This window comes from Motacilla alba, chromosome 5 (genome assembly GCF_015832195.1).
Source record: "Motacilla alba alba isolate MOTALB_02 chromosome 5, Motacilla_alba_V1.0_pri, whole genome shotgun sequence".
In the NCBI taxonomy this organism is placed as follows: Eukaryota; Metazoa; Chordata; class Aves; order Passeriformes; family Motacillidae; genus Motacilla; species Motacilla alba.
In genome coordinates this window covers 35,495,354-35,511,513 of record NC_052020.1, presented here as the reverse complement: position 1 = coordinate 35,511,513, position 16,160 = coordinate 35,495,354, and the positions used below count along the sequence as shown (strand labels likewise).

Sequence of the window (16,160 nt, the reverse complement as noted above, 5' to 3'; positions counted from 1 at the left end):
TTTATATACTAATTTGATACACATACACCAATATATAATGTAAGTAATACAGCATCCTAAACTGTTTACTTTGTTTGGTATTATACGGCACATTTCCTCCAAATTCTGCTAAAGGAGAATAACGTGTGTTGCAGAAAATCACCTTGCTCATGAGATATGTATTACCAGAGAAACACCAAGCACACACCACTCACTACTTCACTATTATTGCCTGTTATCTACCTATATCTGACCTATTCAATCAACCTGTATTACAAAGAGTGAGATCACATGCAGTAAGCATATACAAAAAGCATTATGTGTATGTTTAACAAATATATTTAAGAAAGTAAGAATTCCATAATTTTTTTTTAAGTTCCAAGTGTAAGACAAGCATTGAAACACTCATTACGAGCACTCATATTTATGAGTTAACAAGTCCCCATTACTGAATTTGGAAACTAAGCAATTCAAATGCTTTACTGCAGTATCAGACGCATGATAAACTCTGGAAAACAGACTTGTTCATATGGTAAAAAAGAAAATGCATCCAAAATTATTCACAGAGCGAATGCACAGTCTTGATGCTATCAAACAATTAAAAAACCTCTCCATCATCTAACAGCAAATGCAAATACAAAATACCACTAGTGCCTTTAGGGGAAAAGTCTGGGAACATCTATGTTTTCTATCAGGCTGAATTAACTATTTTAAGAACTTTGTATTTTACCAGCTTGTCTGAATGCACAGGAGCTTCGTATACTTACATTATACTACAAATCTAGATTAGGGAGCTAATTTAAATGGTTTCTATGCAGCTAATGAGATAAGCTATTTCTTAAGAATATGGTTTTAGAAAGTTAAATACCAGCAGAAGTATTTTATTCTTGGAAGCAACTTTATCCTGTTAAACAGGAGGTAGAAAATAGCTAAGACCAACCAGAACAGATAAAGAGAAAACAAAAATTTTTGAAGTCCCCAACAGATCACAAAACTATTTCTAATCTAAAATAGAACAATAGTATCTTTAAAAGGATTATCACATGCTGTGGTTCTCTCTTGTTTAGGTGTTTAAAGTTATTAAACTGTTGATCCTACAGTTAATCATTCTTGAGAATGGTTGGTTACTGCAGAAGGGAGATCACAGTTTTTACAAACAAAATAGCATATCTCAGTCTGGAACATTCTTTTCCTTTCTGGACATCAGACAGACCTGCTCATTTTCCCTGTGATCTGTGAGCTTCTCTTCAAAGGAAGAGGAGAACTTTTCCAGCTCAGATTTAAGACTAACCTGGTAATCATGCAGAAGCAAAATGCATGTGGGCAGGAGAAATTTAGCCATAAAGCCTTCCTCCTTTACAGCTTAGTTTTCACTGCCAGGGAAATCAGCGATGCCCTGAGCATTAATGGACTTGTCTCATTCCCACAGCATGGCTGGCCAGCATGTAACTGCACTGGTTGCTAGGGAGCAGCGAGCTCATTACACAGCATCAGCAGCACCCTGCACAAGGATGCTGGCACACGCTCCCCATCTGGGACACGACGGACTGAGGAACAGCACTGCAGTGCCTGCCAGCCTCCAGTCTCCCAGGGCAGAGCATGCCAATACAGCAGGTGCTAACTTCAGTTCTACCTTCAAGGTTTTACATTCTAGTTTCCTGAGCCAGCCAGGGCAACACAGCACACAAAGAGGTCAGAATGGTCTCCACAGCTATTGGCATGGATACCCCTTACTTTTAAAGGTCAATGCTAGACAAAGATATTCTTCCTGAAATTTTGGCAGACATACGGTGTCTGTCACCAGAGCAGTAAGTGCCACTATTCCAAAATCCATGTTAAAGAAGAATTCAGTAAAAATGGAAAAAGGCTGGGAAAAAATATTCTTTTCAGTAATTAAAGAAGCACAATATTTGGAAGCATTTAAAGAAGACAAACAGAAATCTTGTGATCTCCAGGCTGTACACAGTAGATCCCTAGAGTGGATGTCAGCTGTGAACAATCTGGGTCACTTCAAAGTCTAAACATGCAACCTTAATGCATTTTTTCAGCTATTTGTCTCATTAGCACTCCACAGATCTCTTCAAAATAAAAGAAAAAAAATCTGCCACAGAATAAAGAAGTCATCCCACTTCTACATGCCAGAAGATTTATTAACTAACAATCTATCTGCATTACACAGAGATCGTAGCTAATGATTTTCCTGTACCTGTCACTTCAAATGCCATCCAAGAATTCTTAGTGCTGGCGAATTAACAAGCACATAAGGGAATACAGCTGTAGATATGCATAGCTACCTATACATTCAAATCCTTAGGCAACTTCAAAATGCCTTTTTTTTTACCAACTACATAAAGAAACATAAAAAAGAATGAGATGGAAGGCAAATTGGGGTAATTCACTCATCAAAGGCACAGAACAGCAGCTGTTTGAGGGGGATAGGTAAACACAGAAGTATCAATTTTCCCCCATACCTGAATTTAAGAAGACCAAGACACAAAAATGCTCACCACTAACATATGAAATAATGTCGTGTACACTTCACGTATCAGTGAAATGCATTTCAAAATAAGTGATTACTCTGAAGCAGAAATACATAACTAAGCCTTACCTGTCGCAACAATTTTTCAACAGCTGACATTACCATGAGCCCTCTCCACACAACTGGGGCAGTCTCTTCTATCAAGAAACCCATAGACATGCTGAAACAACAAACCAAAAACTTGAGCTTTACACCACAATACCAAGTACATCTGAAAAGAAGCTTGATTTAAATAAAAACATATGCTCACCATGAGATTCCATAGTTCTTAAGGGGCCTCATTAGATTTTCTAAAACAAAAGCAAACAAGGGTTTTTTTGGAGGGGAGATGGTTTTAGGGTATTTTGGGGTTTTTTTAAAGAAATAAGCTTACACATTTTTTTATCTTTTAAGAGCAATTTTCCCTCTCTATTTAAACAGTTGTTTATTTTTCCCCCTCACCCCTTCATTAAATGTATGGATTTATCTATTCTGCCCAAGAATCTGACTCCACGTTTCATTAGGTTGTTACATTTTAATAATACCATTTATCTTTTGCCAGAATAACAATGTATTTGCCCACAAAATAATGTCACTTTGTGCTGCCAAAATCAATCTATTTTTATGAAATCCCTATGCTGGAAGGCATAGATTCCCTATCAGGAATCACTAAAAGCTGAGTCATTTATATTGGAACAAAACCAAAGTCATACAACATGCTGAGATCTCAATTCTTATTTTTTAATCTATCCTATTCACTAATCTCATGAATCAGAAGAGTATTCCCATTAACAAATCAGAGATTTGGGGAATTTGTCTCCTTCTGTTAAATCTGCTAGAGAAACCCCAGAGTAGAGATACCAAATAAAGCTATCCCTAAACTACACATTGTCAATAGCTCCAGGTAATTAGTCCCAGATTTCTTCAGGTTGATAGAAATCTACAGGACTCCTAAAATTTCTGTATGAACAAAAGATCCTTATTTGAATGTTGCAGATGTATTGTCCTTGCCACACGTCTTATTCCTAAGCCCTCCAGTGTCAAGAATAAAAAAGCAGGGAGGGAATATTGTAATTGTTCTGCTGGCAAAGGGGTATGCAAGCAGAAAGCAAACAAAACAATAAAAAAGAAGGCACTCAAAACAAATCTCACAAAAGCCAAAACTCTTCCTTGTGGTTTCTACCATCCAAATCCACACCTTATCTCACACACACACACACACACACACACACACTCACAAAAAAGAACAAATGGCATTTTATTTGGTCTAGCTGATATCTTGGAAGAGCATGCACAGGCAGGGACTAGGAATAGGAAGAATAATTTAAACAGAAAATATACTATAATGCAGATTTTGACAGAAATCCTTGATGCACTGGAAGTAAAATACATAAAGAGTAAAATAAAAACAATGTGAGTAAAATAAAAACAATGCAAAGCTGCACTTCAGATTCAGACAAAATAACAACCAAGAGCATACAAATTAAACAGCTAAACTCCACAGATGAAAGCTTTCAAGCAATCAAGTAAGTGAGCATTCAAGCCATGTAATTTTGCAGAAATATGGTGGAGAATAAATTGGATGTTTTGGTTTACAAATCAAAAAGAACAAAACAGGGAGATAAACAAATCACTTTTATGACTATTGCATTCAGGAATGAGTTGGGAGCCATTACTGAAAAAGAAATTGGCTTGGACTGATACACTGCACCAGTGCATACACAGCTCTTCTTGACTTGTGCAGCTCTTCAGTGTTGAGTCAGGACTTACTTTGGTGGCATTATACTGTCTAACAACATTTCTAGCAAGCACAGTCTTACTTCTCCCCCTGCAGTAAGACAGTTTAGTTATGAAGAGGCTAATGCCATTGGAACATCAGCCTAGAGCCATGTCTAGGCACTGTTTTGGCGTCCTGGTAAACAAGATATACACCATCACAAATTAAAATACTGTTAGAAGTACTGAGAGAAATTACTACATATTTACCTGAGAGAGTGGTTAAAAAAAGAAGAAATAGGAAAAATGTGTTTGCAACAGTGTATGCCACTGCAGACTCAAGGTTTCCTTCATTTTTTATCATGAAAAAGGGACAATTTTAAGACAAAACAAAACAAAAAGGGGAGGCCAAGCTTTGACTGCCAATCATGAGGCTCAGCGACTGGAAAGTAAGATGAACGGAAAAGATACATTATTCTGGGAAGTTCACCAAAATACTAAGCCACTTCTCAGTTCAGTCCAACTGCTCTACACTATGTGAGTCAAACACACAGAGACACCTCAGCATCCACTACCTGAATGGAGAATTTCTTCTGCACAGAGACGAGGTACACAGGCTGAGCTCACACATCTTCCCACATCTCCCTCTCCGTCACAAAACAGGAGAGTTGCTGTGAGTAGATAAACACTGACCTACAGAGCAGCAAAAGGGGCCTCTCTTTTTAAAAATATATGCATGGTTTATCTCTCAACAGCAGAGTTTCCTTTTATTAAAACTGCATCTTATTTTCTTTGGTTAACAACAAGGACCATAAAATGCTCTGAGCAGCAAGATTTAATCAAATTTATACAATGCAGAGGAACAATTCACAACTTGCTGTATATTCTGGCTATAATGTTCTGCATATTTTCAAAGTAATACAAAATACTGCAGAGCTCCCCACTGTTTGCCTACTGCTAAAAATCATTCTTAAGACTAATCTCAAATCTAAAGTGCTTCAGTGGGCACTGGTAATCACCCTTGTCTCATCAAAAGCAACAGGCCTTCCTTCTCTTTCGCTGTGGGTCTCACGAAGATTTCCTAAAACATAACATGTAAAGAAGATTTAGCTTAATGAGATCTCGGTAACATCTCTAATTCCCATTGCTTTTAGAGTACACTTTTCTGTTATCAGAAGCCTACCATACAGCTCCAAAATTCAACACACAACAAAACAGATTTCTTAAAAATCACAACACACAGCAATACCATACCACCTATGCCAAGAGAGAAATAAAATCACGTAGTTTGCAATTTTCCAGTAGGCTTGATGGCCCCAAGTAAAAGACTGCTGTGTTTTCTCTGAACATACAAAATCAGATCAGTAAGATCAACGTAACACCAATGACATGTCAGTAAATGCATATTCTGATAGAATACAAGTAGGGCACTAGAAAAGGCAGATAAGCAAATTCATGAAAGCATTATAGCAGATTGCTGATTAAACGAGTTCTGGGACTGGTCTGAAGATTGAATTGTTACTCACATGGGGAAGAGTAACATTGATGTAATGAAGATGGATGTTCATTACATCAATGAAGATGCATTTCGTAATTATGTTTTACTAAGCTTTTTCTCCCCAAACAAATCCAGCCTTGCAAACAGACTATCCTAACAAGATAACTGAGTTACTCCACGTTTTCTCTAAAAAGACTGACATAGCTGTTCAACAATGGCCTGGGTCACAGGGTCAGTAGAGCACAGAAGGTATGTGCAGAACTACATTACATATATATCTATATATCTATGTGCATGGTGATATGTTTTGGATTTGTGCTGAAAACAGTGTCAAAAACTGTTCATGCCACCCCACCAGCAAGTAGGCTGGGAGTACTCAAGAAACTGGGAGGGGACACAGCCTGAACATACAACCACGACTGACCTAAGGGATATCCCACACCATATGGTCTCAGGCTCAGCATATAAGCTGGGGAGACAAAAAAGAAATGGGAGTACATTCAACATTATGGTTTCTATCTTCTCAAGAAACAGTTACACATGATGGAGACCAGGGTTAAGCCACAAGGAGCTATTCCAACTCTTGGCTTAGTTTCTGGAAGCGGTCTGTTGAGTGATATATTAGTGCAAGCAAAAGCTTACATTCAGTCTTACCCCATCAGGTAAGTAAAGAATGTTATTCCACAAGATTGTGGTGTTCTGCTACACCTCCTTAGAAGGCATTATACTGCTTACGAAAAGCAAAGGCAGCTTATAATTATTAAACATCAATGCAGTGGATCATGCAATACCCTAGCAAATGTATTTTGAGTTCCCTGGCTCAGCAAGCACAAATGCAGAAAAGTTGCTCTGAGTTTTCAAGTATCTGAACTAAGGAGAAAATTGGGGTTTCTGGGAGACAGACGGATGGAAGGAAGACATTGGACAGGAAGCGCAAAAAAAACAGCTGGGCTTTGCTTGTGTAAACATAGATGCCTCCTGTGTACTCTGGATGCCTTAGGGAGCTGGGATTTGCACATGGCTAGGAGATTTGACAGAGGGCATAGGGAGAGATGTATCTTCTGAAGGGGCAGCTAGAAGCCTGACACCATTCTCCAGGCATGTTTAAAGTAGTACTGGTTTCCTAAGCAAAGGCAAGTGAATATCACCCACCCAGCATAGTAAAGAGGAAAGAAATGCCACAGAGGGGAGAGGAATGAATAGCAACAGGGCCCCAAGGTACCTTGAAATAAAACAGTGACACCAACCTATGAAAGAGGGTAAAGGATGCTGTCACCAAAAGGTTAGTCAAAGTCATGAATTTTAAATCCTTGCTTTAACTGTAATCATTGTTTTAACTGCTTATGCCAGAAGCCTAGAATATTCTAAGGCAAGTGACACACTAATTGAGACTTCAGGCTTCATTTCACACTGCGTTGTAAGTTTATTTGCAGGATTGCCCCAGAAATACTACAATTTGTATTTTAAGCTTGAAGAGCTCCACACAAGGAAGGCTGTGATTGCCCATTACATCCTGCGCTAATAGTGTTATCTAACCACAGAGACCATCCCAAATACTTAACCAAAGCAAACTAGTAATGAGACTTAAAGAGCATAATTCCACGCTCACCATTCAATTTCATGAAATATGTGAATAATGAAATGCAGCCTTTCCCAAGAGATTTGATTCCCGTATTTAGAGGGTCTACCAGTCCCATTACCTGAGAAGGTATTACACTTTTTTTTCTCCTGACAGACTGCAGAGGAAACAAAGCTCTGTAAAAGCTTTTTCATTAACAGAACAGTTTTGCAGATATGACTTCAGCAGTCCTACCTAAAAGCAAAAGAACTAATTGCTTGCCTGGAAGACTGTACTTCAAAAGAAAATCTGGCACAAGTAAAGAGCACTGTGATTTAGAAACATCTTTGTTACATTTTAAAGCAGCACTGACTTGTTAGGTTTAAAACACAGGACTAGTTTTAAGCATCATGCCATTACCTTCCATCACAAATGCCTTCCTTATGATTGCTAAAATAACCCACATTTTGAAATACCCTCAGATCCCCAAGGAGACAAAAATTTTATTTATAGTGGATCAAAAGTTAGACTAATTTAGGCAGGTTCTTTTAGTTCATTATATCCACAAGGAATGAAATAGACTAACCCAACACTGAGTTTAACAGGACAGACATCTGTCCTCACACACAAAAACCTCTGGGAAAGCTCAGGTCATCTGAAGCAATGATTTGCTGCTGTGATGGGGGACTGCCCTGGGCAGTCATGTAACAGGGTGCCAGACAGCAGAGCAGAACTGGGAGCAGCAGGAACCCCAGGGGCAGAGATGCATCAGCTTTAATTTCAGACCCAACTTCAAAAAACAAAAAAAACCATTCCAGTTAACTAGGGATTTCATTGCTTTCAAAGCAAAATTAGAGAAATCAATGTAATTGTGTCAATTCAGCCTTTTTAGGTTCAAAACTGTAAAATACTGTAATAATAACCCCTCCCCCCCCCCCTCCCCCGCCAAAAAAGGAAATTTAGATGAAAAAACATGGGAGGAAAAAAAACTGTTCAAAGGATTATGTGTAATTGTGCTGACTTTGGCCAAGATAGAGTTATTCTTCTTCTTAGTAGCTGGTATGGGGCTGTGTTTTGGATTTCTGATAAAAACTGTGTTACTAACAGAGGGATGTTTTTGTTATTCCTAAGCAGTGCTTACACAGTCCATGTCTTTCCTGCTTGTCACCCCACCCCACCAGCAAAGCAGGCTGGGAGTACTCGAGAAACTGGGAGGGGACACAATCAGAACAGCTGATCTCAAGTTACAAAAGGAATATCCCACACCATATGGCATCACACTCAGTATATAAATGATTATGACCATCAACTAAAGCAAAGGGAAAAGAGATGCTAGCTTTTCAACTCTTATTGTCACTTTTGGCCTCTGGGCTCTACAGGGAAATGATTAAACCATTTTTTTCCCCTGTTTTTTCTCTATTCTGCTTCGTTTCTCTATTACAAAAAGCCAGTACATTGTACTGCAGAGAAGGAAAGAGAGAGACTACAGCAAGAAGCCCACGGAGGAAAAGAAAGCACAAAAGTGAAACTGCAAGGTAAAAATATTGAGAAAATTCAGATTTAGTTGCACTCTTTCAATTTTTCTTCTAGCAGAGAAATGGAAACATTTATTCCTCTGAAATAAGCAAAAAGGTAAATATGTTCAGTCTACAAAAGCATGATTTATTTCTTTTGTTTATGCATGTATAATGAAAAGTGTATCTATCATGTTCTTATAACAAAGCCATTTTGAAATTTAATTCCAGTTTTTATACCAGTTGAACCAAAGAAACATTTGTATCTCTAAGAGTAAACTTTATAATGTAGAAAGTATCTGCTAGCCACACTTCAAATCAAATAATTTGGAATTACTACACCACAAGATTAACAACATAAAGAGTAATACAAATCTGCCTTCAAGTACTTCAAATGTATTATTTCATGTTACAGTGTTTCAGTAATTTATACTGGAATGGCGTTTGGTAAAATTTGATTTGCCATTTATCCAAAAAGACTGGTCTCGGTAAGAGGCTTTAATTATTACACTACATTTCTCATCTTATACTTTTTCTAATTGTATGAATTTATGTATAATGAAGAATAAAATTTCAATAAATCAATTCCCTAGAGGCTTCTTCCTTTTAAACAGCAGCTAACAACTGTATGCCTATAAATAATTACTTGCAGAATTGCATATCCTCTATCTCCTTTCCCTTCCAAGGTCTTTGATTTTCTCCACAAGTGAACTCAACAATAGCTGGACTAATCCACCTTGAGGTTTATTGTTACAGGTTTGAGAGCAATAGTCAAAGTCCAGAAGAGAATATTAAACATTCAAGTAGTCTTCCCATTTTCAACTACTTGATCACATTTGAAAAAGCCACCAAAATACAAACAACAATGAATTATGACACTCTCAATTATTATTTCTCAATTACTATTTTGTCCCATGTAAGACACATGGGACTACTGTACTTCCACCATCCAGATAAACTGGGGTAAGACATCACCAAAAGTAAAACACAGGGTTTCTGTTCAGGCTACTTTCAAAACAGAATCAATAAAACATATCATTAGACTACAGACAATCTAAAAATCCCTTGCTCACCCATCAAGAGCTGGTATCAGCAGCAAATACTTTTTTTTTTTTTTAAGAATCAAATGCAGGGCTTTTTTTAAATTTATCATGATGCAGTTTCACTGATAAAGCATGATAAATACAACTTCAAGACTTCAAGCCCTACCTTCAAAGTTAAATCCTTAGCAAACATCAAGAAATGTCTTAAAAATAATTATGCAACGTAATATTTTGTCTATTTCACTAGTCCACTCCGAATTTTCTGTTTATGACCTTCAAATAATTATGCCACAATCCCTTAACATCATTCCAGCAGACATCTTTAAACAGTCACAACTATTTTAAATTTTCACATTCTGTTATGAGAGTCTGTTATCACAGTCTTAAGATATGTAAATGTATCCCAGTGAAAAAATTCACATGCCCATTTCTATAGCTCCTGCAATTTTACTAGATTCAATGGGGCAGCCACAAACACTGTTAGCTTTCTCTAAGAAATTACATTTTATTCTAAATTTTGAAAACAGATGTCTACTACTGATCTTCTGAATATACTATTTTATTAAGAAATGAAAGACAATAAAGCTATCATAAAATGGCAATAAGGTTTTGAAATACTAAGAGTAGAGTCACCTGTCAAAGATTTACACACCAAAGCCTTCATAATCAAACTAAATAAAGAAACTTTATCCATCTGGCAAAATGACAAATGTTTTTGGCAATATAATAGTTTTTACTCTCTACCAACTAGTTTAAGTGGCAGATTTAAAAGGAAAAAAAATGAAATCATGCGATTCACTAAGCCAGAAAACTGCTTTTAACTAAATTACTTAGGGAAAGAATAAAAGTAATACTTCTGTAACTTATGCTATTAGCATTGCCCTGCATATATATTGTAGCTGATGGTAATATTAATTCCATAGTTAGATAATCCTCCATTAGCTAATTAAATTCAGTGGTGAACTTATTAACCAACATTTCCCTGACCATTTAAAGTATTTTGAATGACAGCTTATTAAATGTTAGCAGACTTTTCAATGTACTACAGTTTGCAAAATTAAATTAATGTAGTATCTTTCATTTATACAGACTCCTCACTAAGAACTCCCAATTCATTTTGAATGCTTAAATTATAGCATAACCATAATAATCTCTATTCAGTAGTAATAACTCCTGCATGGACTTATTTTGTATGGTACTGGGCATCCTTAATCCCCTTTCATGTGAGAAAGGAAACAGAAATCAAAGATTGCAGAAGCAGTCAGAATCTCCCAGGATTACCCTACAGATTCATTTTCAAACCCATGCCTCACACTGAAGAAAGCAAGAAAGCATTAAGACTTTAAACTTTTTTTTTTATTGCTCTGTAATGAAAAATGTCTTTAACTGACTTACTGCTATGTAGACATAGTTTATGCACTTCTGTAACACAGAACTGCCTGGCCTCTCTCAGTTGCTATGTAGTATTTCTTCAGAGTTTGTTTTATTCTTGAAAATATAGAAGAAACCAGATGATAACACTAAACCTCATTATAGCAAAATACAAGAGTCATGCATGTTTTTATATCAATATATTTATATACACCTCTATGTACCATATATACACACACCTATGATTGATCACTTCTTTGCAAACTTATCCATCTGTCACTCATTAAAGGAATCCTTGATTAAACTTTAAAGTTTCCTATGTCATTCCTACTTCACAATTAAACCATCTTTGACAGGACTTCTCTTGCTGTTACTCGTCAGTTTCATCAACTCAATAGTTAAAAATAAAGAGTAGTGAACAGAATCCCTGAAATACAAATTCTGTCTTGTTATTCATACCAAATTACTGTCTTTCTCAGCAGACTTGTATCATCTGTCAAGCTTTTGAAATATACAAATTCATTTTTCTGTCTGTTAAAAAAAAGGGTATGTTCTTTAAATCCTGGTATTTACTTGTGTATTCCACACAGAACTAGAAAGAATATATTTCAGTGATCAAAATGTTAGTGCTTACAAGACGACAGCAGAAGTTTCAGTTCAGGGAAATCTTCCAAATTTTTTCTATTACATTGAATTCCACCTTCTAACAATGCTTGAAGCATGTTAAGACAAAGCTTACAGTGAATTCTATTCAGCTGTTTACCAGAAATATCTAGTCACTGAAACAGAACTGAGCTGCTCAATATCTGAATGAATACAGTCTTAAGTTCTAGCATTCCTAGCAAGTTGATTTTGTACAACCATAAGAAATAGACTGGGCAATTTGCTTTTTAATTTGTAGCTCAAGACATGGATTTAAATTAGGTATGGATTGATAATTTAGAATTCCATGGTCATTTTGCTATGTATTTTATCTCATCAATTTTTCAGACACTGAGGAAAAACTGGAGAGACCAAAGTCAACATCACATAAAAATGAAGAGAGATTTGAACACCACAACATAGTCCCTTTTGTGTTCATATTGCACAATGCACTTCATATACAAAATTCATAGCAAAAAAATCTGTTCCAGGAAAACACAGCCTGTATGACATACATCCTCAATCGAGTTCAAAGTACCAGTGAATGCAAGAATACTTCCATTTGTATCAGGAATTCCAGTCCTACTGATGATACACGAAAAGGCTCAGTTATTTATTTATTTATCACTCAGCACCTTTTGACTTCAAAAGATATAACAAAAATCCAACAAATAAAACTAAGTACTCTCCTTCTCTCGTAGGAATTTATCTAAATAAAACCTGCATTTGTAAGCTAGGTTCTTAAATGTAGGAAATACTCAATTTGATAGCTGTCTGTAAAAGCACATGCAGTGCATCAGTACATGGAAATACATTCCTTTTTCTTTATCCAGGATACATGGCATTATCATAAGGAGACAGAATTTTAATTATATAAGAAATCCTAAGTTTGCCACATTAAGTTTTCAGAGGCTGATACTGCAAGCTTAATAATAAACTTTTAAAGACACTTCTGCATGATTTATACCAGGTGAGAGCATATAGCTCAACAACCATAATACCCATATACACACACAAAATAGGAAGAGTTACAAATGAACATTCTACACCAACACTAGAGTAGATATAGAGGGATGGAACACATCTCCTGTGATGAAACACTGAGAGCATCATGGCTGTTCAGCCTAGACAAAGGAAGACTCCAGGGAGAGCTCACTGAATCCTTTTAGTACTTAGAGGGGACTTGTAAGAAAGATGGGGACAAACATTTTAGCAGGACCTGTCGCAATTGGACAACTAGTGGTTTTAAATTAGACGAGAGTAGGTTCAGACTAGATATAAGAAAAAAAAAATTTTACAATGAAGCTAGTGAAATGCTGAAACAGGTTGCCAAGAGTGGTGGTAGACATGAAACACTCAAGATCAGGATTTCTGAGCAACCTGATCCAGTTGAAGATGTCCCTGCTCATTGCAGAAGAGTTGGACTAGGTGACCCTCAAAGGCTCCTTTCAACCAAAACCTTTCTATGATAAAAAAAGAGAGATCATGGCATGAAAAAAGCAGAAGGAATATTTAACTTACTTTTACCTAGCAACTGCTGCCCACAAACATTGCAGATGATTACTTCACTGAAGCACTTCTACGTCCTGTTTGAACTGGTAGATGTCCTTGATCCCTCCCTGACAACATGTATGGCCAGTCTGTACTTTCTTCAGAAGGGTCCAAGTATGTTTTAATGCATCAACCAGATGCTACAGTGTGTTATTAGTTTTGTAAATGGCTATATGTTTTTATTTTTTTTACTTACATGCCCTCTCTCACAGGATAATCAAAACAAGGCATTGCAAAAACCGTATCACCCCACTGCCTTACACTCAAACATCATATGAACAGGGTATCAAGATAAAGCCATTCTTCACTTTCATTTTGGTTGGCCTGGGTGAAAGTTAAACTTCTGAAAGCTAAAGAGATTTGATGAGATCTTTCTACTTTGGGTCACCTTATTTTTATGAAGACTGCTCTACCTGAATTTATGTTCCCCCAGAATTCTTCCCAGAAGAAGGAAAATTAGGAGTTTTATCTACTGTCTTCCCCTTCTGGTAGGGAAGTGACCACCACCACTGCATTCCTAAATGCACACATTCAAACACAAAGGGATGAAGTGGCGTGGCACATTTGGCTTAAGAGAAATCAAACAGAATCATTTTAATGACATTTCAAACAAACTACTGTAATGATCCTTCTCTTACTAGTTCTTTTTTAGCATCTCTCCTTAGATTAGTGGGTTTTGTTCTTTAACTGAAAGTTGTCTATGTAGGATACTATATAAAAATTTTAGAACTACTGATAAATAACCTTTGCTTCCAGAGTCTTTACTAAAAATCCATAAGGCTGCATGGACCAAGATTAACAAAAAATAAAACTCTGAATATGCTTCTAGTTGTACAAGGCAGCTTTGAAAGTAACCTCAATATTAGAAGCAAATAAATAAATAAATAAATAAAATTAAATAAATACATACACTCAGTCTTTATCTTCTGTTTACATCCCTGCTGTGCCACACCAAGGAAGCACCCATGAGTGGACCATGCTCATCCCTGTACAGAAAAGACAGCAAGAAAAATCCCTTCCACTTACTTGGTGTTAATTCTGGGTTTCCTTTTAAGTTCATCATCTTTGGAATTGAAGGTCCATATATGTCTGCATCAAGCAAACCAACTTCTTTTGCCTATGAAAGTAAAAGTGAAAAAGAAAAGAAGTGAAAAGAAGTACTTGTCAAAATGTCCTCCTTTTTTGTTTTATTAGCTGAACAAAATTCAATACTGTTTAAAGAAATAAAAATAAGACCTTGATTTGAGACATCAGTTATCACTGTTTCCTTTCTCTCTAAATAGCAAGTGAAGAATGAAATATAACAACGTCTGCGAGTCAGCTCAGTTGCCTTGACAAGAGCTAGATTCTCCACACAGAGAATCCTTACTTGTACAATTTCTTACTTAAATTGTAGACACAGGTTTTATATTAGAAGCAGTATAACCAACATTCTCCCTATTCCATGTACTTTTATACAAAACTAACACCTTAACATTTTAAACAAGGTATCAAATTTTATTTTTAAAAAAACAACCAAAAACAAAACAAAAAAAAAACCACCACACACAAACAAAAAATAAACCAAAAATGCAAAAAAGAAGAGGTTTGTACATATATGCAAATGAACGCAATTTAAATCATACTAGTGATTAGAAAGAATGTGAAAAACATAAAAAACATATTTTTATCTTCCATTTAAGTGGCCAGAGTACACTGTTGCAGACATCTTGAAGTTACTGAAATGCAAGTCTCTGAAGCTAGTTAAGCAGGCATAACATTTTAATCAAATACATCTACACAAAAGTATGCTAAAAATGGGTTTATTCAACTACATATGGTACATTAGGCAATAAACTTTAAATAAAAATTATTTTAGTTATGTAGTCTAGACTTACAAAACTCATTTCTATATTCCTTTTTTAATAGATACACATACATATTTTGTGGAAAATAAACTATTTTTCTACAGATGGCAAGACATAGTACCAATTACTAAGTTCTGCAAATTAAGTAGTAAAGAGCATGCCCTTTAAAGTGCTGAATGTCAAGTTTCTCTAATATAGAAAGCTAACTGTATTCAACATTTTCCAAAATTGCAAACAAGTATGTTTAAGAGCTTGTTTGAAAGGTTAAAGCAGCAAAAGGAGCTTTTCCAACAAAGCCAAATCAGACTTCCACTGTCAGTGTTTCAAAGTGCGCACTTCATTTTTCAGGTGATGCTTTCCTAGTTTGGTATCTTATGTTAAGTGATTTTGTTACCACAATTTTGATGGGAAAGATAGAAAGGTAAGTTAAAAAAAGCATTATCATATTTGACCTACTATGTACTTTAAAAAATAAGTTTTTACTGCAAAAAAATCAACCAAATTTGGATTTGGTTATTCGATATACTTTTTATTAGCAAAACAGAGCAAAGTATATATAATTATATGGATCATTTAATGTAGATTTTTTTAACATTTTTTCTTTATGATGTCTTGTGAAAAGTATTAGACAAAAGTTCAGGAGTAACTGCAAAAAATTCTTCTTGCCTTGTTGAAAGCTGCAATTTCAAAGACATTTAAAAGACCCATATTTATGTTAGACTCTAAAGACACGGGAAAACAAACTACTAAAGCTTCTTTGTTCTTGTACAAAATGCATATTTTAACAGATTAGAAACATTCATGACTCAGTCCCTTTATGGCAGCTAATCAAACCCATCAAAACATCATCTACAGGCTGTTCCACCTAATTCCTTCCCAAATGAAAGCAAGTAATTACTAAAAAACCCACACAGTGTTTTAAA

The 16,160-nt window shown here is 35.9% G+C and overlaps 1 protein-coding gene across 1 annotated transcript in view; it reads right to left on the bottom strand.

The window, feature by feature from the left end:
• NUBPL (nucleotide binding protein like) overlaps positions 1 to 16,160 on the bottom strand; it is a 78,769-nt gene that overhangs the window by 48,881 nt on the left and 13,728 nt on the right. Inside the window, exons 4-6 of the mRNA XM_038137812.1 lie at positions 14,417 to 14,507; positions 2,769 to 2,808; positions 2,588 to 2,678 (exon numbers count right to left, since the gene is read on the bottom strand). Of these exons, the coding sequence (XP_037993740.1) occupies positions 2,588 to 2,678; positions 2,769 to 2,808; positions 14,417 to 14,507 (222 nt within the window). The remainder of the gene's footprint in view (positions 1 to 2,587; positions 2,679 to 2,768; positions 2,809 to 14,416; positions 14,508 to 16,160) is intronic.